This window comes from Aquarana catesbeiana, linkage group LG01 (genome assembly GCF_042186555.1).
Source record: "Aquarana catesbeiana isolate 2022-GZ linkage group LG01, ASM4218655v1, whole genome shotgun sequence".
In the NCBI taxonomy this organism is placed as follows: domain Eukaryota; kingdom Metazoa; phylum Chordata; class Amphibia; order Anura; family Ranidae; genus Aquarana; species Aquarana catesbeiana.
Genome location: NC_133324.1, coordinates 778911948 through 778938373, shown reverse-complemented (window position 1 = coordinate 778938373; position 26426 = coordinate 778911948). Strand labels below are relative to the sequence as shown.

The 26426-nt window shown below is 39.1% G+C and overlaps 1 protein-coding gene across 1 annotated transcript in view; it reads left to right on the top strand.

Moving 5' to 3' along the window:
- The window catches only part of GLRA3 (glycine receptor alpha 3), a 503536-nt gene that overhangs the window by 440404 nt on the left and 36706 nt on the right, over window positions 1–26426 (top strand). The window contains exons 5-7 of the mRNA XM_073606537.1: window positions 11603–11685; window positions 20166–20303; window positions 23356–23570. Coding sequence (XP_073462638.1) covers window positions 11603–11685; window positions 20166–20303; window positions 23356–23570 — 436 coding nt within the window. The remainder of the gene's footprint in view (window positions 1–11602; window positions 11686–20165; window positions 20304–23355; window positions 23571–26426) is intronic.

Here is a 26426-nt window from a genome sequence, read left to right as displayed (position 1 = left end):
TTAAATGGATAAATGGTTAGTTAACAAAGAGGACTACAAAGCCTTTATCCAGCTCATGAATTTGGCCCTGTCAAATCTACACACTCAGATGGTATCTCTTCCTTGCCTTTGAATATTACGACAAGTAAATAGCAGAGCGTCTCCCATAACACATCCACACCTAACCTTCTTGCAAATCAAAAGGAACTAATAAATGAATTAGATCTTCTCAGGCAAAGCCTGTCATATATTTACATCTAGCTAAGTTAACCCCTTACTTAACCAATATTACATACACACTACTCTTATTTCTTATCCTAAACTATACATATATACAAATATTCCCAGTTGCTAATGGAGATTACTCATAAACTCCTCCTAAGGCAACAGAGAGCATGCATATTCACCCCAATTCCTAAAGCACCTAAAACCTCACCTATGTAGTCCCAGGAAACTCGATCGAACACCTTCTCTGCATACATTGCTAAGAAAACAACCCTCCCTTCGATTGGAAGTCATTGGTGAAGATTCAAGGCTTTTATAGTATTGTCCCTAGCCTCTCTACGTGGGACAAATCCCACTTGATCCAGTCCCACCCATGTTGGTACATGGTAGGACAGCTGGGTTGCCAAGATTTTCGAGAACAGCTTAACATCCACGTTAAGGAGAGATATTGTACGGTAATTAGCAATGTTGGCTGGGTCTTTATTTTCTTTGGGGATCACTGTGATATATGCCTCTAATGAGCTATTAGAAGAGTAAGGAGCTGTGGACAATGAGTTGAAGGCTTTAAGAAAGCCTGGGGCTAGGAGGTCAGGGAAGCATTTATAATACTGTGCTGGAAAGCCATCAGGACCTGGGCTTTTACACGGTTTTGTAGCTTTCAATGCTGCTTCCCATTCCTTTAGAGACAGGGGGGCTTCTAATGCCTTTGCATCCTCATTGGATAAGGGAGAAGGACTGTATTGACTTAAGAAATCCCGGATTAGTTTTATACGATTATGTGCTCCTACCGGATCCAGTTCACTGGATCGAAGATTTACAGTTTACTATAAAAGCATGGAAATTGAAAGGCTATGTCCTCATTTTTGGAGTCGGTGATCTCAGATGCATCAGTCACATGGTGGACTGTAGAAGCTAACATCCGTTTTTGCGTGGCTTTAGCCAGGAGTCTGCCCGGTTTGTTACCCTGTTCATAGAACAACCGTTGTGAAAGCACATGCTGTTTGCGTACTCTTTTAAAGAGTTTTTCCAATAAGAGGGCACAAGTCTCCGCCAGTTCCTGTGCCATCTGAAGTGCCAACAAGCACTTGTGTTGGGCTTCTAGGCTCCGTATCTTGTCAGATAAGTTCTGTATCAAAGTTTGATATTCCTTTTTCTTCCTCGCCATGATGGAAAGCAGATGTCCTCTTATGACACACTTGTGTGTCTCCCACTGAGTCAGGGGAGAGACGTCAGGTGTGTCGTTATGTCGAAAAAAATGCATAATTTGTTGTCTAATATTGGCCAGGTCTCCAAGAAGAGACACATCCATTCTCCAGATCTTGGAGGAAGCCTCCCTTTCAGGGAAAATCAAAGTCACTGTGATTGGGTGGTGGTCAGACAGAGCCATATTCTCTATTGTAGCATTGTGTAGATAAGAGAGATGGGATTGGTGTATGAAGAGATAATCCAGTTGTGAGTAGCGATTATGAGGCAAAGAGAAGAAAGTGTAATCCTTTTCATTAGGGTTTAAAGTTATCCAAGTGTCATGAAGTGTAAGAGAAGCCAGTTGGAGTTTAACTTGGCATAGAGCCGAAAAAGGAAGTGAAGAGGTACCTGAGGATGTATCAAGAAGAGGATTCAGGGCCAGATTAAAATCTCCCTCAAGGATCAAGAGGTCTGATTGAAAGTCTCCAGTGTTTAGAGAGTCTCCCGTAGAAAGGGTACTTGCTTGGAATTAGGGCAAAAAATATGTGCCACTGTCATTGTCCTATTCTTCCATGTCCCTTTCAAGAAAATAAATCTGCCCTCGGGATCCAGCAATTAGTCAGTAAGGTTAAATGACAACAACTTAGAGATCAAAATTGAAACTCCCTTTGTTTTGTATTCGACACAGGCTGCATGATATACCATGGGAAATCGGCTATTAGTTAAACGGGGGATGGATCCCAAATTATAGTGCGTCTCTTGCAAAAAGAAAATTTTTGCTCTATGTTGGTGCATCACTACCAGAATGCTGCTACATTTTTCAGGAACATTAAATCCTTTAATGTTCAAAAAGTACACTTTAAGAGAGAAAGAGGAGCTGAGCGATTCACAGTAGAAGGTATGTCAAAATATCATGGTTGAATATTGACGGAGAGGGTCTGTAATGGTGTAAGAAGAATATAGAAAGGGAAGAGGAAAAAAAAAGAGGGGGGGAGAAAGCAGAGGGATTATTAAGTCAACCCAAGACACAGCCTCCAAGAAACCAGGTACAGAGGTCACGTCAAAAATATCACCTGAGGTGGGAACAGACCTGCTAAATCACCTGACAGGATAGTATCACCTGATAGGGTAGTTGGGGTACAAAAAGGAAAAGGGAAGAGAAGCCGGCTGGTTTCAAAGGGGAGCCTGCCTCTCTGAGGTGTGGTAAGGGGTCTGACACCAAAGGGTGGATATTCACTCAATCATCCAGAGCGTCCAAAATAGAATAAGCTTAAAGAAGGGAGGAGGCAGCTACAGCTGTAGGAAACAGAGAGCTCCAGAGCAGCCCCACCAACTTCTAGGTGAGCCCTCCTTCCAAAACTCCCCAATCCCCTACTTTTAAAGCTAGAAAGGAAAAAAGGAAATTAAGGACCATGCTAAATTCAGCTACTTGGGGAGGGGCAATAACATTGTGCATCAGTTTACCTGTGAAATGGGGTGCCTGCCTCAAGGCCCACTCTTACATACCATAAGTGCCAGGCCCGGGCACCCCTTCCCACAGCCAAACTTCACCTCTAATTCCTTCCCTAAACATTTCAAATAATTACATATTCTAGGTTAATATGTATACTGCTCGTGATTAGCGGTCTGTAAGGAGATAGAACAACAAAAAACAAAAAAAAAAACACAAAGAGAACAACCTTATATCAGTAAATAGCAGATTGACATTTGCCCAGCTGATGCACCCTAGGTTAAGAGCAATACCTAGGGGGCAAAGAATCAGCACCCATAGACCTCCATACCAATGCAAAGGTCACTAGGTGTTTTTGTCCCCCAAGACCTCACCATCCCCCAAAAACAGAACTCAAGGGAACGTTGCACTGATACTAGTGGAGCTAAGACACCCGTGTGCATGCAGAATGGGGAAAGGCACATCATTAGTAATATGAGCACTCAATCTCAGAAATTTACACGGGAAATATCGGGATCAACAATAAACTAAACATCTAAGAAAAGAAGGTCCCTCTGGCATAAACCCTGTTTCATGTTAGCTTTCTGGAAGTTGCCAATACCTCATTGCATAGCACAACACACATTCATAGCATTGCTTATTGACTTTCACAGGTTGCAATATACTCACGTCCTCCATGGTACACATTAGATGGCACAAATGTAAGAGCTTCCACTGCCAAGGAGATAATGAGGTGTCTTGCTTTTCATAGCAGAAGCTTAGTATTAATACACAATCCCCCCTCAGGCGTGTAGAGGACAAGCATCCCTGGCAAGTTCTCTTACAGCCCAAGGTAAAGCAGTTGCCCTGACGTAGTTAGGAGAAAAAAATCATAGACTAGAAAGAGTCAGGCAATTCTTGAGCTTGCACTATAGCCTTAATCCCTGTCTGCAGAGGGAGTAGTGCGTGCCACAGAGACCGTAGAACCAGTGTAATTTCATACCATGAGTTACATTAGGAAAGGGTTGTCCCCAGAAGAGACAAGCGAGTCAACTTTATGGAAGATACTGTGAGCCATAGAACAAGAGAGAGGTTAGCTAGTAGTTCCTAGCTATAGTAAGGCAATTAGGCAATGAAGTCCGTGTGCGTTAAGTCTTCCAATAAGATCCCTGTAAACAACAGAAGTAGCGATAGGGTTCCAGAGGGTATAACTATAAATGGTTAGGGCTCCAGGGTCAGCTCACCTGATCGCGGAGGCAATTTTTAGCAAACCGTCTTGCGTCTAACTGAAAAAGGTCAGAATCTTGGGCTGTCATCCATCTCCATGTCCCCTCGTACTCTCAGGGAAGAGTTGGACGAGGACCTTTGACACCTCTGTCAATGTTTTTGCACCTGGGGAGTATCCTCTGGTTGGTCCGGAATCCAGAGTTCAGGTTGCATAAAGGAGCCATACCAATCTGGCACTGGTACAACTGGGAGGCCAAGGGTATCACAAAAGGCTTGTAGGTCTGCAGGTACTCTAAGGGAAAAGATGCAGTGCGGTTCCCCGTTGTTGCTTGTAAACAGAAAGGGAACTTCCATCTGTATGCAATATGTCTATCCCATAGAACAGCCAGAAGAGGGAGCAAATCTCTTCTATGTTAAAGAGTAATAGTGGACAGAGCCAGACAGAGCCTAAAAGATCTGAATAGGTGCCCCTTGGTGTTCCAGGTGGTTATAATTATGTGCTAAATGCAATATGTCTTCCTTTTGAATAAAACTGACCAGGCAACAGCCTATATTCCTGGGTGGGTTAGTGTCCCTGCCCAGAGGCCTGAGAGCCCTATGGCACCTTTCCATTTCAAATGGCGCATCTGGTGGCCTGCCTAGTGAAGTATTAAAGACAGCCCAGACCGCCGACTGCAACTGAGGGCCCTCCACTGACTCCGGTATCCCCCTTACCCTCAGATTATGTCTCCGGCCCCTATTGTCCAAATCCTCCATATGCTGATGCATGTCAATCAAATATTGGGCATGAGGGCTGGTATCCTGTTGGACCTGCTGGATAGCTGCACCATGAGACACTGTCACTGATTCCAAGTGGTCCAGATGCGTGGCTACTCCTTTAAGGTTGATTTTCAGGTCAGAGTTTGCCGCAGATAAGGTGTTTTTTATATCCAATGCCACTCGCTTGCGGTCCGCTAGGCTGGGTAAGGGCAAAGGTTGGGAAGCCTGCACATCTACTCTGGATGCCCCCGGCACATCAGCTATAGTGGCGGAGCCTCCCATACTACGATCCAAGGCTTGAGATGGGGACTGCAAGTCCATGTGTTGTGTGCAGGACATCGCTGGGATATTCCAGCTTAGCTGGGTAGAAGGATCCATCTGAGACCGGGAGGTTGACGTGTTTCTCCCTGTCATCTTTGATCCCCACAATTAGCTTTCTCCTGCTTATGGCAGCTCAAATGAACGCTCTGGATGTCGGAGCTCTTGTCCTAAGCAGCCATCACACTCCAAAGTCAGGCCACGCTCCCAGGAGATATTCATTTTACCTACTTGTAAGCTTTATTATAAGTTTACCTGTAGGTAAAAATAATGAATGATAGTTTAATACCACTTTAAGATGGCTCTCATTGGGAAAAATTGAATTTGAGGTCTCACAAGTTGGATCCTATGTCGCAGCAGTGTGAACTGAGCCTAAATGTTTGAGCACTGTAGCCTTTTAGTATCTTCAACATAAAAAACTATACAGATAGAGTAAACAAAAAAGTTGACATTTCTCTGAATGCTACCCCAATACCCATAATTGGTTCATCATGTGAAGTCACAGACACTGGTCATATATGTCTCAATTTATAGCCAGTTAAGCACAGGCAACATTTTATTTTAAAAAAACCTTAGCTCAAAGAGAAGATCAAGAAACAAGTATTGCACCTTGAGTAATTATTTCATATTTATTTATAAAGAAAACTACTGTATAGGCAGTAAATATTTTACATTGCATAAAGGCACAGTACATGATTAAAATAATAAGTGCATTCATGTGGAAACTATAAAAGCACATGATATTGGTGTTGGAAGGGTAAGGTAGGGGATTTTCCAGAGCACACGCTGTATCATTTCAGTCTTTTCCTTGGCAGCCCCTGTAACTTTACAGATTGGCAGCAAGATTCAGTAGAACAGTAGGCAATTACAGTGCAATGGGGAGGTAAGTTATGCAGAGAAAGTGGGTGAAGCTTCATAGGTGTTCATGAAGGAGTATGCTGAATGTGCTTAGGAGTACACCACAGTAGGCTTTCCAATGTGCAAAACATGCCTACCCTACTCCCCAGCACGATGAACCCCAATAAGCTTTGCCCACTGAGTACAATTGGGAAAATTTGTAAAGTGTTTTAAACCTCACTTTTTATATTAGTTTTAAGGCAATCTATCTATTAAAAATTCTTTAAACGGATAGAAGGCCTAATTTTGCAACAGATTTCAGTTGTAAGTATACTGGCTTCTATGTTTGTGGTATGATTGAGCAGTGCTCAACATGCAATATTGATTCAGAACTCCACCATACTGTATTTTTATATAGAGCAATGTTGTCAACATTCTTACAAGTAGGGATGAATGAAATTGAGTGTTCTCAATACCCTGAAGGACATTCCGGCAACATATTATTTTCCAAAATGCAATTGAACCAAAAGTGAAATTACGTAAACATTTTAGTTATTTTTCAAAAAAGACTTTAACAGGCTCCAGAGGTTTGATGAAACTTTATTAAACCAGTCTTTAACTTTTTTGCACCAAAAATGTCCCCACTCTTTGCCTTATTCATTATTTTTCACATAAACAGACAGTAAAAACAGTAATACAAAAATTTAAAGAAACACATACACAAAAAAGAATAAAACACAAATACAAATTACGTTATTAAAATAAACTAGCCTAGATATCTACCACCCCACCGCTCTTTCCCATCCCCGCAAAAAAATACAACTTGTATATAAATGGAAAATGGATGTGCTGAGACAGAATTTATAAAGTAAATAAAATAACAATTTCTATTAGAGATTGGTAGAACTGACTGGTAAACTCAGATCAATCCCATAATTTTAGACCCTGATACCAGACAATCTCACAATTTGTGCCTGCTAATCTAAATTTGATGTTTTCATTTTTTTTCTTTAGTTTTTTGAACACAATACTATGTGACAAATATACACAATGTTTCAATACCTAATTAGAATAGCACAATTTTTCATAAATCTAAGTAATAGTTTGAATTTTTATTTACTGCTCAGTATTTTGCAATCTAAATATATATTCATCTCGCCTTAACTAGAATCACCCAAGGTCATTAAGAGGACATCACTTCAAAACTATGTCTTTATAAATGAAATGTCAGGAGCAGCCCGTAGCTTTACGGTAACAGTGCAACATAAGCATTCCAGTTAGTTTGTTCTTTAGTACCTCTAGTAATAATGCAAATCTACTGGAAGTAGACCTTAAATGTAGATGTTGATGTAATGCAGACTAATAGCAAGTGTACAAATGTTTAGTGAAAATGTCACTGGTCCAAATTAATAATACTGAAAACATATAGACGTGTTTGATGTGCATATGGATTATGGTGACAGTTACGCTGTAAGTTTATGATGATTTCAAAAATAAAGAGAAAGTATACTGTATTTTCAGTGAGCACTTATTTAAATTATTTTTGCAGTGCAAAACGACAGGTTCACTTTAAATCTAGCCCTATCTGCTGCTTATACTTACCTTCCCTTTGTATCATAATACACAAAAGAAGTCCTCCATGGAGATAGTGATCTTCACACCACACGTATGTGCTCCTTATACTTCTCGCCATAAGTATTGCACTCACCAGAACATCATGCCTCACACTCTCGTGTTTTGGCAAACAAGCAATGAAACCCAGCAGGGTAATGGATCCAACAGAGCAGTCACAGACTCCATGATGGAAAACAGATCAACTCATGAGAGGAAAAAATAAGGAGAACTCCTCAGTGAAGTAGATCTCAAACAATACAAAATGTATTAAAATACTCTATCATTGCGCTTACATCAAATAAAACAAAAGCAAGCATTGGATAAAATCCTAAAAACGTCCAACGATATGTTGAACTTCAGTTCAGTGAGATGTTACCTACTGAAGTTCAACATATCACTGGTGGTTTTTAGGATTTTATCCAATGCTTGGTTTTATTGGATGTAAGCACAATGATTAAGGATTTTGAGTTCATCTGTTTTCCATCACAGAGGCTGTGACCGCACTGTTGGATCCATTACCCTGCTGGGTTTCATTGCTTGTTTGCCAAAACACAAGAGTGTAAGGCATGATATTCTGGTGAGTGCAATACTTATGGGGAGAGGTATAAGGAGCACATACGGTGTGGTGTGAAGATCACTGTCTCCATGGATGACTTCTTTTGTGTATTATGATACACTTATTTAGCTATGGACTATTTTATGGACTGAGCTTTTTATGCACTTTTTTTTGTTTCTTTTTTCTTTCCTTTTTTTTTTTTTTTCTTTTGTCACTTGGGTGTATTTCAATAATTTTGTTGTGCACTCAGTTTTTTAACATCACTATAATATTATTTTTAGAGCACCACTGTTCACCTATATTTGGATTATTTCATTTGTTTTTGGTGATTATATTCAAAAGTTAGATATATGCAGCTGGGGAAGCCAACATGAAACTGAGCCTTTTTTTTACCCTGCTTAGGCAATGTACAGATTCACATAAAAGCAATTGTGTTATGACTTTGCTAAGGGATGGCAAAAATGCTACTTGCATGCTCTGCAACAAGGAAGGGAAATAGAAAGGGGATCATCCACTTCACTAGATGTTTTGGTTCTCCTGACAGACATTTACTCACTCACTACAAATAAGTCAGAATTGCTGGAAATCCAGATTTAGGTAAACTGATTCATCCCTAATTATTATCTTTTTTTCTCTCTTAATGTACCTTGTGGCCATCAAAAATAACTATCTGAGCTTTTCTCATCTATATTTCATTGCCCACTTTAGGTTGTAGAGTTCTATTATCTTCCTGGTAAACTATAATCATTTAAAAAAATGGGTAGTCAGAATAGTGAGCCGCCCTCAATTCAAAACAACCCCCACTGCGCCAATGAATAGAATTTGCAACAAACAGAAATAAGATCCAGTGAATGGCTCATTTGGTGTATAACAAAATATGTGTAACCATATATAACTCACTAAATGAAAAGTGAAAAAGAGAGCTGCCCCTTTAAGAAGCTACCAAACTAAAATATTATCTGATCCAATATATCCTAAAATCCAACGCACCTTCTCCTAGATATATCAGAGCAAATAAGAGGCGCTCATATCCCTAGTGCTAGAAATCGCATGTGCTGCAATTTCATCAAAAATAAAGGTTGAAAATATCTTAAGTGTGCAAATTAATGCATGAAACTTAACGGTGTTTACCAATACTAATCAAACCATGCGAAAGTACATCCAAAGTGCACGTGAAAAAAGCTGTGACAGCAAAATAATAAATAAATGGCTAAAAATCCCCAGTTATTGTGTTGCATAAATTAAAGTGCAGAAAAAATTGTAATTGATTATATAATTATATTACAAACAAATTAATTGGTTAAAGCATGAAAAATCAGTCCTTTACAATCTTGTGACAAATAACGTGATTAAATTTGTGACAGAAAAGTGCATAAAAATCGCATAAAAATCGCACAAATCTTCTAAGGTGCAGTGATCTTGAAAATGCTGAATTCCACGTGTCCTTCACCTCACCACCGTGATACGTGAATCCACTCCCAAAGGAATCTCACTCACCGAATAATTTTGCCAGCACTCTCATGCACGGCAAAAAACGCTTAATAGCCACACTCCAGAGAACTCCAGCAAGCAGCAGCAGCAATGCCACAGTGTGTAGAATCAATCCACATGTAAAAAAATGAGGAACTCACATAGCGTAAACCAGCACGGCAAGTTTATTTAAAACCACTACAATCTTCAATGGAAACACTCACATTTTAAAGATAAAAATCAGCAGTAAAACCAATGTGATTCACAGCAAGCTTCAATCATTAGTGGATACACTCAGAACAACAAATGGTCACGGCGGACCCGAGGTGTGTTGATGCTCAGACTCACGGTCTTTCTCACCCCCCTCCGTGGTGCGCCGTGCAATGACAGACTCTCCTTCGTATAGTGCGGCTCTCAGCGTTGCTTGTCACATCTCATAGCCACGCCCCCGACATGTTTCGTCATCGATCAGACTTATTCATGGGATTCCCATGAATAAGTCTGATCGATGACGAAACATGTCGGGGGCGTGGCTATGAGATGTGACAAGCAACGCTGAGAGCCGCACTATACGAAGGAGAGTCTGTCATTGCACGGCGCACCACGGAGGGGGGTGAGAAAGACCGTGAGTCTGAGCATCAACACACCTCGGGTCCGCCGTGACCATTTGTTGTTCTGAGTGTATCCACTAATGATTGAAGCTTGCTGTGAATCACATTGGTTTTACTGCTGATTTTTATCTTTAAAATGTGAGTGTTTCCATTGAAGATTGTAGTGGTTTTAAATAAACTTGCCGTGCTGGTTTACGCTATGTGAGTTCCTCATTTTTTTACATGTGGATTGATTCTACACACTGTGGCATTGCTGCTGCTGCTTGCTGGAGTTCTCTGGAGTGTGGCTATTAAGCGTTTTTTGCCGTGCATGAGAGTGCTGGCAAAATTATTCGGTGAGTGAGATTCCTTTGGGAGTGGATTCACGTATCACGGTGGTGAGGTGAAGGACACGTGGAATTCAGCATTTTCAAGATCACTGCACCTTAGAAGATTTGTGCGATTTTTATGCGATTTTTATGCACTTTTCTGTCACAAATTTAATCACGTTATTTGTCACAAGATTGTAAAGGACTGATTTTTCATGCTTTAACCAATTAATTTGTTTGTAATATAATTATATAATCAATTACAATTTTTTCTGCACTTTAATTTATGCAACACAATAACTGGGGATTTTTAGCCATTTATTTATTATTTTGCTGTCACAGCTTTTTTCACGTGCACTTTGGATGTACTTTCGCATGGTTTGATTAGTATTGGTAAACACCGTTAAGTTTCATGCATTAATTTGCACACTTAAGATATTTTCAACCTTTATTTTTGATGAAATTGCAGCACATGCGATTTCTAGCACTAGGGATATGAGCGCCTCTTATTTGCTCTGATATATCTAGGAGAAGGTGCGTTGGATTTTAGGATATATTGGATCAGATAATATTTTAGTAAACTATAATCATTACAAGTATTTTATCAGTTTTTTGCATATTGCTGTGCTGTCCCTTTAGATAACCTATAAGGCACTGGACACTCTGTCATGGATTAAATGTTTGCATCATACTGCATGTTCATCCTTTAATATGACTTTGTTACTTTAAAAAGGCTGCTAATGAGTATAAATTATATATTCCTGCAGCAGCCTGCAGTCTTCCTGCAGTTCTGATTAGGCAAACCTTACGCTTTCTTGTCCACCCAATGCTGTCTCATCATAGTATTGTGCCAAAGGAACATGTGTACGTTGGGAAGTAATGGCCAAGCATCAATGCTATCAGAATGGCCCAGGTTCCTGTTAGATACATTTGTTTGTATAATTGACATTGTCACTTGGGGAATATTGTCCCTAGTGTTCATTTTCAGCCTTTCCTATTACAATGACATTCTGGTCCTAGTTTTGTTTTAACATATTAATTATCTATTGTTAACACTTGTATGTGAATGTATTTATTTATTTAGATTGACACTTACATTGTCTTGTCCTATGGATCTGAAAAATTTCCCTATGGATGTGCAGACTTGTATTATGCAGTTGGAGAGCTGTAAGTAATAAGAAATTTAATTTTAATTCACACAACTTGCTTTTTTGTATATTAGGATTTCATAGTTTGTAATGTAATTTGTTTCTATATGATTTCGTTTTTGAATTTCAGACATTTTAATCAAACATTGATTCATTAAAATTGTACATGAGATTTTTGCAAAAATGTTGGCAAACATATACTGCTTTAAATTTACCAGACACTTCAAGGCTGCCCCTTATCTCCTTCAATCCTAATATTACCAATATAACAATTTAACTGCACCATAAATCCTTCCTTGCTCTTTAGGGGAAGGAGTGTGGGTAAGAGTGGGTAACCTGGTCTCGGCTTTCATGGATGAACTCTTATATCTCTCAGATGATCACCTACCTCATCAATGTTTTCCATATTTTTGGTTCATTCTCTAATCCTAAAACCAGTTATGATAAATCTATGGCCCTTAATGTCTCACTCTCCCTTTCTGTATTTAATCAGCATAAAAGCTCCTTCACATTTTGTTGGTAACCCAGATCAATCATATCTTTAGGCATCCACATCCCGGCCCAACCTAGTGATATATTCAAAATCAATAATCTAGTGATGTATTTGAAATCAATCTAAAATCCTTTTAAACGTGTCCATATTTTGATGATTGATTCTCACATCCTCTTGCCTTTTGTTATTTAAATAATTAATTATCTTTTATGTGTTTGGTCTTTGTTTGTGGCTGGTCTTGTTCTCCATTAAAGTGTCACTTATCAGTTCCTAATTGACCAATTGATGAATCCATCCCTGCCCCATCTCTCTAAAAATTGCATCTTATGGGGCAAGTCATAGTCAGGGTATTTTTTACCAGAGTGTTTTTTGCACACATGTTAAGCAGTTGAACACAGCAGTAAGAAGATACAACAAGAAATAACTATGCCCAACTCTGGACTGACTGCAAGCAAATCGACATTTTTAATACATCTCTTACAAGTCTAATTCCTACTAGTATCCTCTGATCCCAATTCTAATTATGTTTCCACTCTTCTCCATCTCATAGCTTACATTTATCACCCTCACGCTTGCCCTCTCCCTGCTACTGCACATATCACCTCCTTCAAATACTTAACCCACACCCTGACCCAAACACCAGGACAGTAAGGCATGTGCACAACCTGCATCTTACTTTCCTCATCCTACTTCTCCCAATCTCTGGAGATAACTCACCTAATCCTGGCCCTCTGGTATCTCACTGCCACTCCCCACAACTGGTACCCTCCTTCCTCTGGCAACAGCCATGATTCACTCAGTTTAATTTCTATCCCTCTGCTTCCAAAAGCCACCCCCCCTCCCATATGCCCTGTGCAACACCCACTCTGTTTGTAACATGCTCACCTCTGTTCATGACCTTTTTGCCTCCCATTCGCTTAACCTTCTTGCTATTACTGAAACTTGGCTTGCAGAGTTTAACTTTGCCTCTCCTGCTGTCCTCTCCCATGGTGGCCTCCACTGGACTCAGACCCAGTGGACAGAAAAGATGGGGAGTTGGTTTCTTTCTATCCCCACTGTACACCTAGCAAGCACTTCCTACACCTCCCTCTCTATCCCTATCTTCCTTTGAGATTCACTGTATTCATCGGTTTTCTCAATTTTTTCTAAGGATTTCAGTGTTCTATTGGCCTTCTGGACTTGTATGTCATGCTTAGATTATGACTTCTCTGCCTCGCTACCCTACTTTCTCTTCTCTGAAAGGCACACTGTCATTCCTAGTCACTATAATGCTAACAGCCTGGCTACATTTTTAATTTTTTAACTTAACCTCATTGTTTGACCCAACACAATGGACAGAGTCCTCCACTCACCCTAATGGTAACACCCTTGACCTTGTATTCTCCCATTTTTGCACTTCCTGCAACCTCACCAACACACTCTTTCCTCTCTATGATCACAATCTCATGCATTTCTCAGTGTCCCTGTCTTCAACCACCTATCCCTCCAAGCAGAAAACAATTACCCCTAGAAACCTTCACTACTTTAACTTGTCTCTTCTATATTCTGCTACTGACTTCCTCTATAATTAACGCACCCTTGTCCTGCCCTCACCTAGACACTTCTGTCTACAACAGTTCACTCTCATCGTCAGTGGATGCTTTTGCTCCTCTCACAAGCAGAATCAGGTCCCAACCATTACAACCTTGGCAGACTGATGACACTAAAGTTTACTGTGCACTGGAGTAATTGTGGTGTAAAACCAAATTCTGCAAGTCTTCACCCTAAATAAATTTGCCTTACTAAAATACAAATCCCCCCTCTATGCTGCCAAACAAGCTTACTTTGTAACTCTTCTTCACCTTTAATCGCTTTACTTTGTCCACCACTACCACCTCTACCCAGTAACTCACCCACTGTTCAGGAGATTGGCAATCACTTCAAAAACAACAATTTATGTGATTTGTGGGAACATGTCCACTGCACAGATATTATACCACTTAACATACCCTGTATGAAACCACATTGAATACTTTTCTCTTTTGACCTTCTCACCACAGAAGAGGTTGACAAACATTTCTCAGACGCTCGTCTTACCACCTGTCTGCTGGACCCTGTTCCCTCACAACTACTTTGGTCATCCTCTTGCTCTATCCTATGCTCTCTTACACCTACATCTTCAATCTCTTCATCTCTACTGGCACCTTCCCCTCCCCTCTAAAGCATGCACTTATCACCCCCATACCTAAAAAGCTCTCACTGGACCCCACCCACCTGAACAACTTAAGACCCACCTCCTTGCTCCTATTTACCCAGTTACTTTTAGAACTCCTAGTTTACAACTGTCTGAGCTCCTACCTCACTGACAACAACTTTCTTGACCCCTTACAGTCTGGCTTTTGTCTCTACATTTCAAAGAAACTGCCTTACTGAAACTCAAGAACAATTTTACTAACTGATAAATCCAATGGCCACTACTCCATACTCATGCTACTAGGTATTTCTTCTGCCTTTCATACTGTTGACCATCCCATCTTCCTCAAAAAACTCCACTTTTTTGGCCTCCAAGACTTTGCTCTTTCCTGGTTCACCTACCTATCACAACGTTCCTTCAGTTTTGCCTACAACTCTGTCTCCTCATCTCCACTCACTCTTTCTGAAGGGACCCCGCAAGTTTCTGTCCTCTGACCCCCTCCTCTTCTCCAGTTACACATCTTCCCTTGGTCACTTGAGAAACTCGCACAGCTTCCAATACCATCTCTATGCTTATGACACCCAAATCTATCTCTCTACTCTCCACCTCACCCCTTCAGTTTCCTCTCGCATTGCTAACTTATTAACTGATATATGAGTTTGGATGTTAAACCCCTTCTTTAAACTCAATCTTTCCAAAACGTAACTAATAATATTCCCTCCCGTCCATGCTCCCTCCCCTGACTTCTCCATCACGATCAATAATATAACTATCAGTTCCTTCTCTCAATCCAGGGTACAAGGTGTAATCCGGGACTCTTTCCTGTCCTTTCATTCCCAAATCCAATCACTGTCCAAATCTTGTAGACTTTACCCCCATAACATCTTCAAAACATGCCCTTTTTTAACTGATAAAACCACTAAAAATTAACTATTTAATTTCCTTATTATCTCTCTCCTTTACTATTGCAACTACCTCCTCATAGGCCTACCTCTACATAGGTTATCCCCTTTTCAGTCTATCATGAATGCTGCTGCCAGACTTATCCACCCTACCAACTTCTCAGTGTCTGACACCCCTTTCTGCCAATCCCTCCACTGGCTTCCAATTGCTCAATGAATAAAATTCTAAATATAAACAACAACATACAAAGCAATTTACAACTCTGCCCCAAGCTAGATCACCAGTCTTGAATCAATATATCACCCAATTTTACCTCTTCAGTCCTCCCAAGACATCCTGCTCTCTAGCTCCAACTCTAGACCACAATAGAGAGCAGCTACAGATGACCACTTCTCTGGGCCCCATGACTCCTCTTAATAACAATTCGTATTTATCTCCAGATATTACAATGATCCACTTGAAAACTGATAGGAACATATGCACACCCGGTAGAAAAGACTTCCTCAACAGAGGAAATTTTAGAAACAGAAATAGAACACCTAGGCTTTACTTCCTTTCTGACATTCTGGTCCTACTTCTGAATTTATGATTATATCATGAGCCACACGGCAGCTGAGAACAGAGGTAATGTGATCAATTATTATACACCTTGCATTTCTTTATTTATCACTTACTGACTGCCTCCTGTAGCTTTACTGCTACAGGGCAGTTCAGCTGTGCAGAATCACGTAAATATACGTGATTTGCATTTCCACCCACTCTGGCCGTGCTGTCATTCGCTACAGCACAAGCCAATCAGCGGATCCTAGCCAATGATTTATGGCCGGAATCCGCTGTTTGGCCGAGTGAATAAAAGAAGCAAGCCCTGTGTTGATAAACCTGGGTTGTGTCTACAGACAGCAGTGATGCAGAGCAGGGAGTAAAGAAGGCACATTGCTTAGTAAAACAGCACATAGTACACACACTAAACATTGTTAAGCACACAGTTAACCCCTTGATTGCCCTAAATGTTAACCCGTTCACAGCCAGTGTCATTAGTACAGTGACAATGTATATTATTAGCACTGATCACTGTATTAGTGTCACTGGTTATGTTAGTGTCAGTTAGTAACTTCCCCTCCAGCGTCAATTAGTGTCAGATTGCCTGCCACACTATTGAAGTCCCATTATAAGTCGCTGATCACCTCCAGTACTAGTATAAAAAAAGATCTGCATATATACCATAATTTGTAGATGTTATAACTTCCATGCAAACCAATCAATATACACATATTTATTTTACCAAGGACATGTAGTAGAATACATTTTGGACTAAATTTATGAAGAAACTCTATTTTTTAATATGGATATATTTTATATCAGAAAGTAAAAAAAAAAAAAAATTTTTTCAGAAATGTAGGCCTTTTTTGTTTATAGTGCAAAAAATAAAAACCCAGTGGTGATCAAATGCCAAAAATGTATGGAAAAAAATTCTAAATTTTGTTTCGGTACAGCATTGCATGACCGTGCAATTACCAGTTAAAGTAGTGCAGTGCTGAATAGCAAAAAATGGCCTGGTCATGAAGGGGTAAAATCCTCTGGAGCTGAAGTGGATAACATTTTAAACTGAATGGGTTGTTTTACAAGGTGAGGGTTCACATATACACTATAATACCAAAAGTATTGGGACACCTGCCTTTACACGCACACAAACTTTAATGGCATCCCAGGCCATTCTTTCACAAATGCATTTGTAGGGTTAAGAACTGATGTGGACAAGAAGGCCTGGCTCTCAGTCTCCGCTCTAATTCATCCCAAAGGTGTTCTATCAGGTTGAGGTCAGGATTCTGTGCAGGCCAGTCAAGTCAAACATTCCCATAGACACACTCCTAAACCTTGTGGACAGCCTTCACAGAATAGTTGAAGCTGTTATAGCTGCAAAGGATGGGCCAACTCAATATTGAACCCTACGGACGAAGACTGGGATGCCAATAAAGTTTATGTGCGTGTAAAGGCAGGCGTACCAATACTTTTGGTAATGTACTTTAAATAAAGTAATTTTAAAAATGACATATGTAATCAAGGTCTACTGTAACATATTTTTGTTGTTATTATTTTCATAATTTTTTAGCACTAATAATATTTTTAAAAGAGAATACATTGACGGATAATAGTTTTCTAAATTTAAATTGTAATTTATTATTTTATGATAACATATCTTGTAAAAGTACATGTAATAATTTAGTTCAACTTTTGTAATAAGACATTTTTGTTACATCTTTAAAAACACTAGTCCACTGTGTCTTCAGAGGGAAAAAATCCTTTCTGACACTTACGGTAATTGGATAAATCCCTGGCTCATCATGCTATCATAGTTTAATTAAGTATGGAAGTTACATTAATAAGTTAACTTCATTCTGTCCCTTAATAATAATGGCCAATTTATTTCATAAGCCAATCTAGTACAAAGAGTAAATTAGTTGGTTAACTTCAGAAACCGGGGGACAGTCACAAAAAGTATACATTAGACACAGACTCTATACACAACCTTAATTATCCTGCATTATGTCTGTAAATTCCTAGATAGTGAAATATAAATGTATTTGCCCATTTATTAAACAGTTATGCTTTGAAATATCCTGCTTTATGTTTTGGGTCTTCTGTTTGGCAAAATGTATGAACAAAAAATATGATGTTGAGTTACTAAAGGAGTGAAGGCTGTTCACCCACAAAGTGAATGTTAGTAAATAAGTTTAACCTGCATTCACATTGAATACCCAATCATTGACAAAGTTAACAGGATTGTTGGAAGCACTTGATTGGCTGATTAAAGTGAATACAGCTTCACTTCATTTACTAAACTCAGTAACATTCACTTACCTAAGTGAACAGTCTCTACACCTTTAGTAAATCAGCCATATTTTTTTCTTCAATAGGACTTGTTCACACTGTTGAGCTGCTTGAGAAAAGTTTTGCATGGAACCATTCAAGCACATTGAATGGGATCCTTCAATACCACAGCAAAACAAAAACACACGGAAACATGCAATAGAGCAGCAGCATCAGCTTAGTGTGAACCAGTCCTAGCATACAGCAAGGAGCTGACATGAAAAGACCATTGTTAACCTGTGTAGTGTGTAAACCCTGCAATAAAAAACGCTGCAAACTGTGCAACCAGATCAATCTATCCAAAAGTGTCACACACACAAATGGGACCTTCAATATCACGGGATCATACAGCTGTACCTCCAGTAATGTGGTGTACCTCATCCAATGCAACAGGTGTAGCAAAGGATCTTATGTTGGTGAAACAGGACAGAAGTTACAAATGAGGATGAATTTGCACAGACATACCATCAAGGAACATAAGGAAGACAGTTTCTGCACACCTGTGGGACATCACTCCTCACAACCGGACCACACTATAGAAGATCTCAATGTTTTAGGTCTTAAAGGGAATTTCAGAACTATCCAGGAAAGGAAAATGTTTGAACTAAGAATGATACTTCTTTTTGACACAAAAAACAATGGCCTAAATTTAGATATTGGTTTCCTCACCCACTATACTAAAGTTTTATGACACCCTCTGTGACTATCATCCCCCCCCCCTCTAGTCTATAACTTTCCCTCTGTCTTATCTCACTTGCTGATAGCTTTATTACCATTGCCATACACATTGATCTGTGTGTGTTTGTTTTTCTTTCTCCTTTTCCTCAGGGTTTTTTTTTTCTTTTTTTGTTTCATTTTTGTTTTGTTTTAACATTTTACCTTCTGCTAAAACTTTTGTGAATCAGTACTGCTTGGACCTCGAAGAAGAGGACACACCCTGAAAGCTCGTCCATGAAAAATTATATGTTAGTGCAAATAAAAAAAGTATCATGGACAGTACTCAATTTAACCTGTGTAGGAATTATATATCACGGAGAGCAGCTCTGTGTCGTAACAAAAGACAGAGAACATTTTGAATAGTTAAAGATAAGTGAATGGTAAAGTGTGCAAAATAGGTCATCTAAATACATCTTAAGCTGATGTTTATTTTACTTTGGATTGAGATTAAAAATGTTAGAACTTCTGCCAGTTATTATTGCAATCTGTGTCCCTGTTGGCTTTATTTCCCCTCACTTCCTATCCAAGGCTCTTCAATAGTAACATAGACAGAAACACATTTTTAGTAGAGTTAGGAAGTGTTTAAACTCCTGAAAATGTTTGTATTGCTGTCTGAACTTTCCTGTCCTAGTGTAAACCACAACTCCCACCTCACATTTATTTTATGAAACAGGAAACAAAAGAAAAGTTCCCCAAAAGGGTCACAGACAGAAGTAAACACATTTTAGACCTCTCTGTCGAAAAAAAAAAAAAGAATTGATAGAGTAAAGCTTTTGATATAATAAAATTTAAAAAACAAATTCATACAACTTTTGAATACAACATAAAATAGTATTATTGTAGTTTAATAAAGTTGTTTCATATCAAATTTTAACAGAGAAACCTGTATAATTAACTGTGTATCTTAAATGATCACATTCACTTTGGTGGAACAGATTTTGACATAGCAGTTGTTTCTTGTCAGATTAATGTCTTTGATTTTGGGATGTTTCTTCTGGCAACAGTTGACATGCTTCAAATGATAATCAGTATTACCCACAGCTGTTTTCAATTGAATACACACCATACTATTGAATATCAAAGTAATTTCTATGAAGTCATGTACATAATTCCAAGACATTGTCCAAGGAACCTGAAAATCTGTCACAGATAACACTCCACTATCATTAATAATAAGACTAAACTTGTTTTCTATTTGAATGCATTTATGAAGTCAAACTATTACACTTCTATGAGGAATTTACTTTCAATGTAGATGGTATCATTTATTGTTATTGTTTAATTTATCTTTGTAGAACCATTATATTACATGCTTATCTCTAAGTGATGATTATGTGTCTTCCAGTTGGGTACACAATGAATGATCTCATTTTTGAGTGGCAAGAAAATGCACCTGTGCAGCTGGCTGATGGGCTTACTCTTCCACAGTTTGTTCTAAAAGAAGAGAAAGATTTACGTTACTGTACTAAGCATTATAATACAGGTATGCAAAGCAAGTTATTCTTCACTTCATTTCTTTTTACAGGTTATCAGGTACAGATGTTCCTTGACATAAGTTAATGTTACACTCACTAAGATGTTACATGAACAGATACTTATGCAACCTGGGCTACATCCATTACCCAGCTAGCATGGCTTGCTGAACAGATTATACTGCCCAGAGCAGTATTTTAAAGTCATTCTTTCTGACATACTAAAAAAATTCTGTGTATATGCTGTTACTTCAGTGTGCTGAAAAAGCAAGGAAAACAGCCCAAAAATATCCCTAAAATATTTATTATGCACATGCAATGCTTGTGGAGACATGGACAATAGTGACTGGGTACAAATTGTGTGGATAATTTCCTAACAAAAGGATTTTCTGGGCAGTCCATGCTCAAAAGTCTGAAAATTCACCAACAAAATGGTGGCATTCCTTAACCGCTTCAGCCCCGGATGATTTTACCCCCTTCCTTACCAGAGCACTTTTTTTGCGATTCAGCACTGCGTCGCTTTAACTTACAATTGCGCGGTCGTGCGACGTTGCACCCAAACAAAACTGACGTCCTCAAAAAAGCTTTCCTTTGGTGGTATTTTATCACCTCTGCGGTTTTTATTTTTTGCTCTATAAACAAAAAAAGGGCGACAATTTTGAAAAAAACACATTATTTTTTACTTTTTGCTAAAATAAATATCCCCAAAAATATATAAAAAAAACTATTTTTTTCCTCAGTTTAGGCCGATATGCATTCTTCTACATATTTTTGGTAAAGAAAAATCGCAATAAGCGTATATTAATTGGTTTGCGCAAAAGTTATAGCGTCTACAAAATAGGGGATAGTTTTATGGCATTTTTATTATTATTATTTTTTTTTATTAGTAATGGCGGCGATCTGCAATTTTTATTGGGACTGCGACATTATGGTGGACACATTGGACATTTTTTACACTATTTTGGGACCGTTGTCATTTATACAGTGATCAGTGCTATAAAAAAGCATTGATTACTGCGTAAATGACACTGGCAGTGAAGGGGTTAACCACTAGAGGGCTATGAAGGGGTTAAGTGTGTCCTAGGGAGTGATTCTAACTGTGGGGGGATGGGCTTCAAGTCATATGACAGCAATCACTGCTCTCGATGACAGAGAGCATTTGTAAACAAATGCCTTGTTTACACTTCCCCGTTCTGAGGCTCCGTGACACGATTGCTGGGAGACCAGCGGACATCGAGTCCACCAGTCCCGCGGGCACGGTCACACTGTATGCGGCGGGCGCGTGCCTTCTATCCCCAACTCTTAAAGGGGACATACAGGTACACCCATTTGCCCACCGCTGCCATTCTGCCAACGTATATCGGCATGCGACGGTCGGCAACTGATTAAATGAAAATGGGATTTTCTGTAATCTTTTTCAGGCTGTCTTTAATTGGTTAGTTTTGTTGCATTCACTTTTCTTTAGGAACTATATCGTATGAAATTCAAACTGATATTATTATAGAAAACTGCAAAAAAACAAACAAAAACCTAAAACGAAAAAAAAAATAAAATCCCCATAGCAACTTTTTCACGTGGTCTCCAAAGACCTTTTTTTGTGGCACTTGGCAGTATTAAGTGGGCAAATAGTGTAATTATTCTTAAAGTGTGTGTCTGGGCAAACCATTTTTATTTGTTTAGGATAGAATGGGGAAGAAGTAGAACCACTGTCAGGTTTTTACTGCTATCTGTGGCTCTGGAGATTTTCCCCCAAGTCCTGCCCTGCTATCAAAGTTTTACCAGACATTAAGTGAGGGGAACACTTCAACAACAGTATAGACAGAAGTAAAATGCTTTTTTTTACTAGACTTATTTCCACCAGGTGATCCTATTGGTAGCACATGTCTTGTCTTATGCCATGTACACACAAGCGGATTTCTTGTCGGAAAAAGATATGACGGCTTTTTCGACAGGATTCCGCTCAAGTTTACCTTGCATACACACAGTCATGCAAAAGTTCACAGAAATTACGACCGTCAAGAACGTGGTGACGTACAACACTACGACGAGCCGAGAAAATTAAGTTTAATGCTTCTGAGTATGCGTTGAATTGTTTCCGAGCATGCGTAGGGATTTTGCAGGTAGGAATTGCCATAGACGGATAGAAACTTTTCCTGACCAAAAAATTGAGAGCATGCTCTCAATCTTTTGCTGGCTGGAATTCCACCAGCAAAAGACCGATGGAGCATACACACGGTCGCATTTTCCAACGAAAAACTCTCATCTGTCTTTTGTGGGCCGAAATTCTGATCGTGTGTACGCGGCATTAGGGTAGCTCCTCTATCTATGGATGAGCAATGGAGACCCTCCTGGACAGCAGCATTGCCTGGAGATGGATAGTGTCAGTTGGACTAGTAGATTCAGATGGACTTTACATAAGTGACTAACAAATTAAAGCCTATTTTCTTCTTTGTGATAAAGGTAGACAGAAAATGATAGAAAGCTGACCATTGTAAGTGCCTCTGCCTATGTCAAATGGTTTGTCTCAACCCCCTAATTGTCATTATTGCTAGACAGCTTTTTCTGTTAACAGAAAATGAAAAATAACAGGCTTACTGGGAGGATCACTAGGTGAAAATAAAAAAAATAGCCAAAAAAAGAGAACTAATGAAGCCACCATACAAGAATTTATAAGCTATAATATATTGAATGCTGTTCTTGGATTTATATATGCTTTACTGATCACCTTTGCTAAATGTGCCAAAAGTCCACATTCATATGAATTCACAGCACAGACGTGCCATCTGTCTTTATGTTATTTCTCCCTGGTCTTGATGAGACTGAGAGAGAGACAGATAGAGCGAGTGCAGCCCAAACCACATTGTCATACTGGTACAGACTAGGAGGCCAATTTTATTATTTAGTAAAGTCAATCACAGAGATGGGCTTTATGGAGAAAATATAATGGATAGTCTTTTACCATTACTGATATTTTAAATGGATAAACGATATGCTTTTTTTCAATGGGTATTCTAAATGTAATTTTTTTCCTTTTTCATCTTTTTAATTCTTATCTTCACCAAGGAAAGTTTACATGCATTGAAGTTCGATTCCATCTAGAGAGGCAGATGGGGTATTACCTGATTCAGATGTACATTCCCAGTCTATTGATTGTTATTTTATCATGGGTATCCTTTTGGATCAATATGGATGCTGCTCCAGCTAGAGTTGCTCTTGGTATAACAACAGTACTTACTATGACAACACAGAGCTCTGGATCCCGAGCCTCCCTTCCAAAGGTAAGCAAGTCAGTCTAAGGTACACATGCACACTACATTTGAAACAACAGTAAAATATGTCAGAGTTCCTTGTTCCATCTGGGTTAGTTCTGTTTAAAGGTGGACTAGTCCAAATATATCTTGTGAGGTACAGAACAAACATGCTATAATGAGTATAAGAGAGTCATATGGCTGATTTTCTGAAAGAGAAGCGGTTTTGACTTTATTTGCATAAATCATGTTGAAGGCAAATTTCTTCTTTTTAAGTTTACCTGTACATGATCATGTAATTAAAAGTAAACTTAGCTCCACAAGGTAGGGGAATCATCAGTTGAAATACAGTCACCTCTTACAAGGTTATTTACACATTTTCATAATATTCTGAACTGGGTTAGGATCAGTAAAGTAAAAAATTCTTCTTTGTAGAAAGGTGATCCTAGTAACTGTTTTGCTTTGAGCTTCAAAAGGTGTGTGCCTCTGGGTTCCATTGATTGAAATCCATCCCTGGTAATGAAATAAAATGTGTTTTTTTTTATTTTTTTGAGAAGATCTGCTGGACTGTCTCACTCCTCTGTAATAAATCTCTCTTTCAGTTTTACTATCAAAACTGTCAAGCTGAGGTGACAAACACAGCAAGGAGACAACTGGTTTCGTCTGCTACCAGCAGGTGAAAGATTAAGCTGCGGAACTTTATTTAATTTTTTATATTTTTTCTGCTGATAGTTTTCAGGATGCAGTACACATCTCTGACAGTTTGTTCATTTTTTTTACATCATTAGCCTCCCTGCCTACTTCAAAGTCAGAGATACATGGATATAAAAAGTCTACACACCCCTGTTAAAATGTCAGGTTTCTGTGATGTAAAAAAATGAGACAAAGATAAATCATTTCAGAACTTTTTCCACCTTTAATGTGACCTATAAACTGTACAACTCATTTGAACAAAAAACTGAAATCTTTTAGGTGGAGGGAAGTAAATAAAAATAATAACATGGTTGAATAAGTGTGCACGCCCCTAAACTAATACTTTGTTGAAGCACCTTTTGATTTTATTACATCACTCAGTCTTTTTGGGTATGAGTCTATCAGCATGGCACATCTTGACTTGGCAATATTTGCCCACTCTTTGCAAAAACATTCCAAATCTGTCATATTGCAAGGGCATCTCCTCTGCACAGCCCTCTTCAGATCACCCTACAGATTTTCATTCAGATTCAGGTCTGGGCTCTGGCTGGGCCATTCCAAAACTTTAATCTTCTTCTGGTGAAGCCATTCCTTTGTTTATTTGGATGTATGCTTTGGGTTTTTGTCATCCTGAAAGATGAAGTTCCTCTTCATGTTCAGCTTTCTAGCAGAAACCTGAAGGTTTTGTGACAATATTGATTGATATTTGGAACTGTTCATAATTCTCTCTACCTTGACAAAGCCCCTGTTCCAGCTGAAGAAAACAGCCCCAAAGCATGATGCTGCCACCACCATGCTTCACAGTGGGTATGGTATTCTTTTGGTGATGTGCAGTGTTGTTTTTGCGCCAAACATGTGTTTTGAAATTATGGCTAAAAAGTTCAACCTTGGTTTCATCAGACCATAACACATTTTCCAACATGCTTTTGGGAGACTTCAGATGTGTTTTTGCAAACTTTAGCCAGGCTTGGATTTTTTTTTTGGTTAGAAAAGGCTTCCGCTTTGCCACTCTACCCCATAGCCCAGACATATGAAGAATACAGGAGATTTTTGTTACATATACCACGCAGCCAGTACTTGCCAAATATTCCTGCAGCTGCTTTAATGTTGCTGTAGGCCTCTTGGCAGCCTCCCTGACCAGTTTTCTACTTGTCTTTTCATGAATTTTGGAGGGACGTCCACTTCTTAGTAATGTCACTGTTGTGCCATATTTTCTCCACTTGATGATGACTGTCTTCACTTTGTTCCATGGTATATCTAATGCCTTGGAAATTCTTTTGTACCCTTCTCCTGACTGATACCTTTTAACAATGAGATCCCTCTGATGCTTTGGAAGCTCTCAGCGGACCATGGCTTTTGCTGTAGGATGCAACTAAGTAAATGTCAGGAAAGGCCTACTAGAACAGCTGAACTTTATTTGGGGTTAATCAGAGGCACTTTAAATGATGGCAGGTGTGTACTGACTCCTATTTAACATGAGTTTGAATGTGATTGCTTAATTCTGAACACAGCTACATCCCCAGTTATAAGAGGGTGTGCACACTTATGCAACCACATTATTTTAGTTTTTTTTATTTTTACTCCCCCCTAAAAGATTTCAGTTTATTTTTCAATTGAGTTGTACCATTTATAGGTCACATTAAGGCTCACTTCACACTGGAACCAGCTGCGGATTGCACAGGAACGATGTGCGTCTCCATTCTCTGGTTCAGGGACGCACCAGGGCCAAATTTTTGCCTAAATGCGGCCCTGAAGCGGAGCCAAAGATGTGCACTGCCCCGGAGATATGTGAACCGGCTCCATAGGGAGCCGGTCACATTCTCCTGCTATGTGAATTCACATAGGTGTGAACCCAGCCTAAAGGTGGAAAAAGTTGTGAAATGATTTATCTTTGTCTCTTTTTTTACATCACAGAAAGCTGACATTTTACCAGGGGTGTGTAGACTTTTTATATCCACTGTAGATGTTGATTTGCTGTAGTAGTGTGACCTTTGTGTCCACCTGTGCTGTTGCCATTGAAAAATGAGTGGACAGGTTACACTAACCGACCCATTCTGTTCCAATCATGCCTGCCAAACACTGCTCATTGCAAACAATTCCCATGCACATGTATGTTTTATAGGAAAATAATATTTAAAAAAAATCTAAGATGCTAATAATGGTTCCAAATACTAAAAAAATGGAATTGAAAAA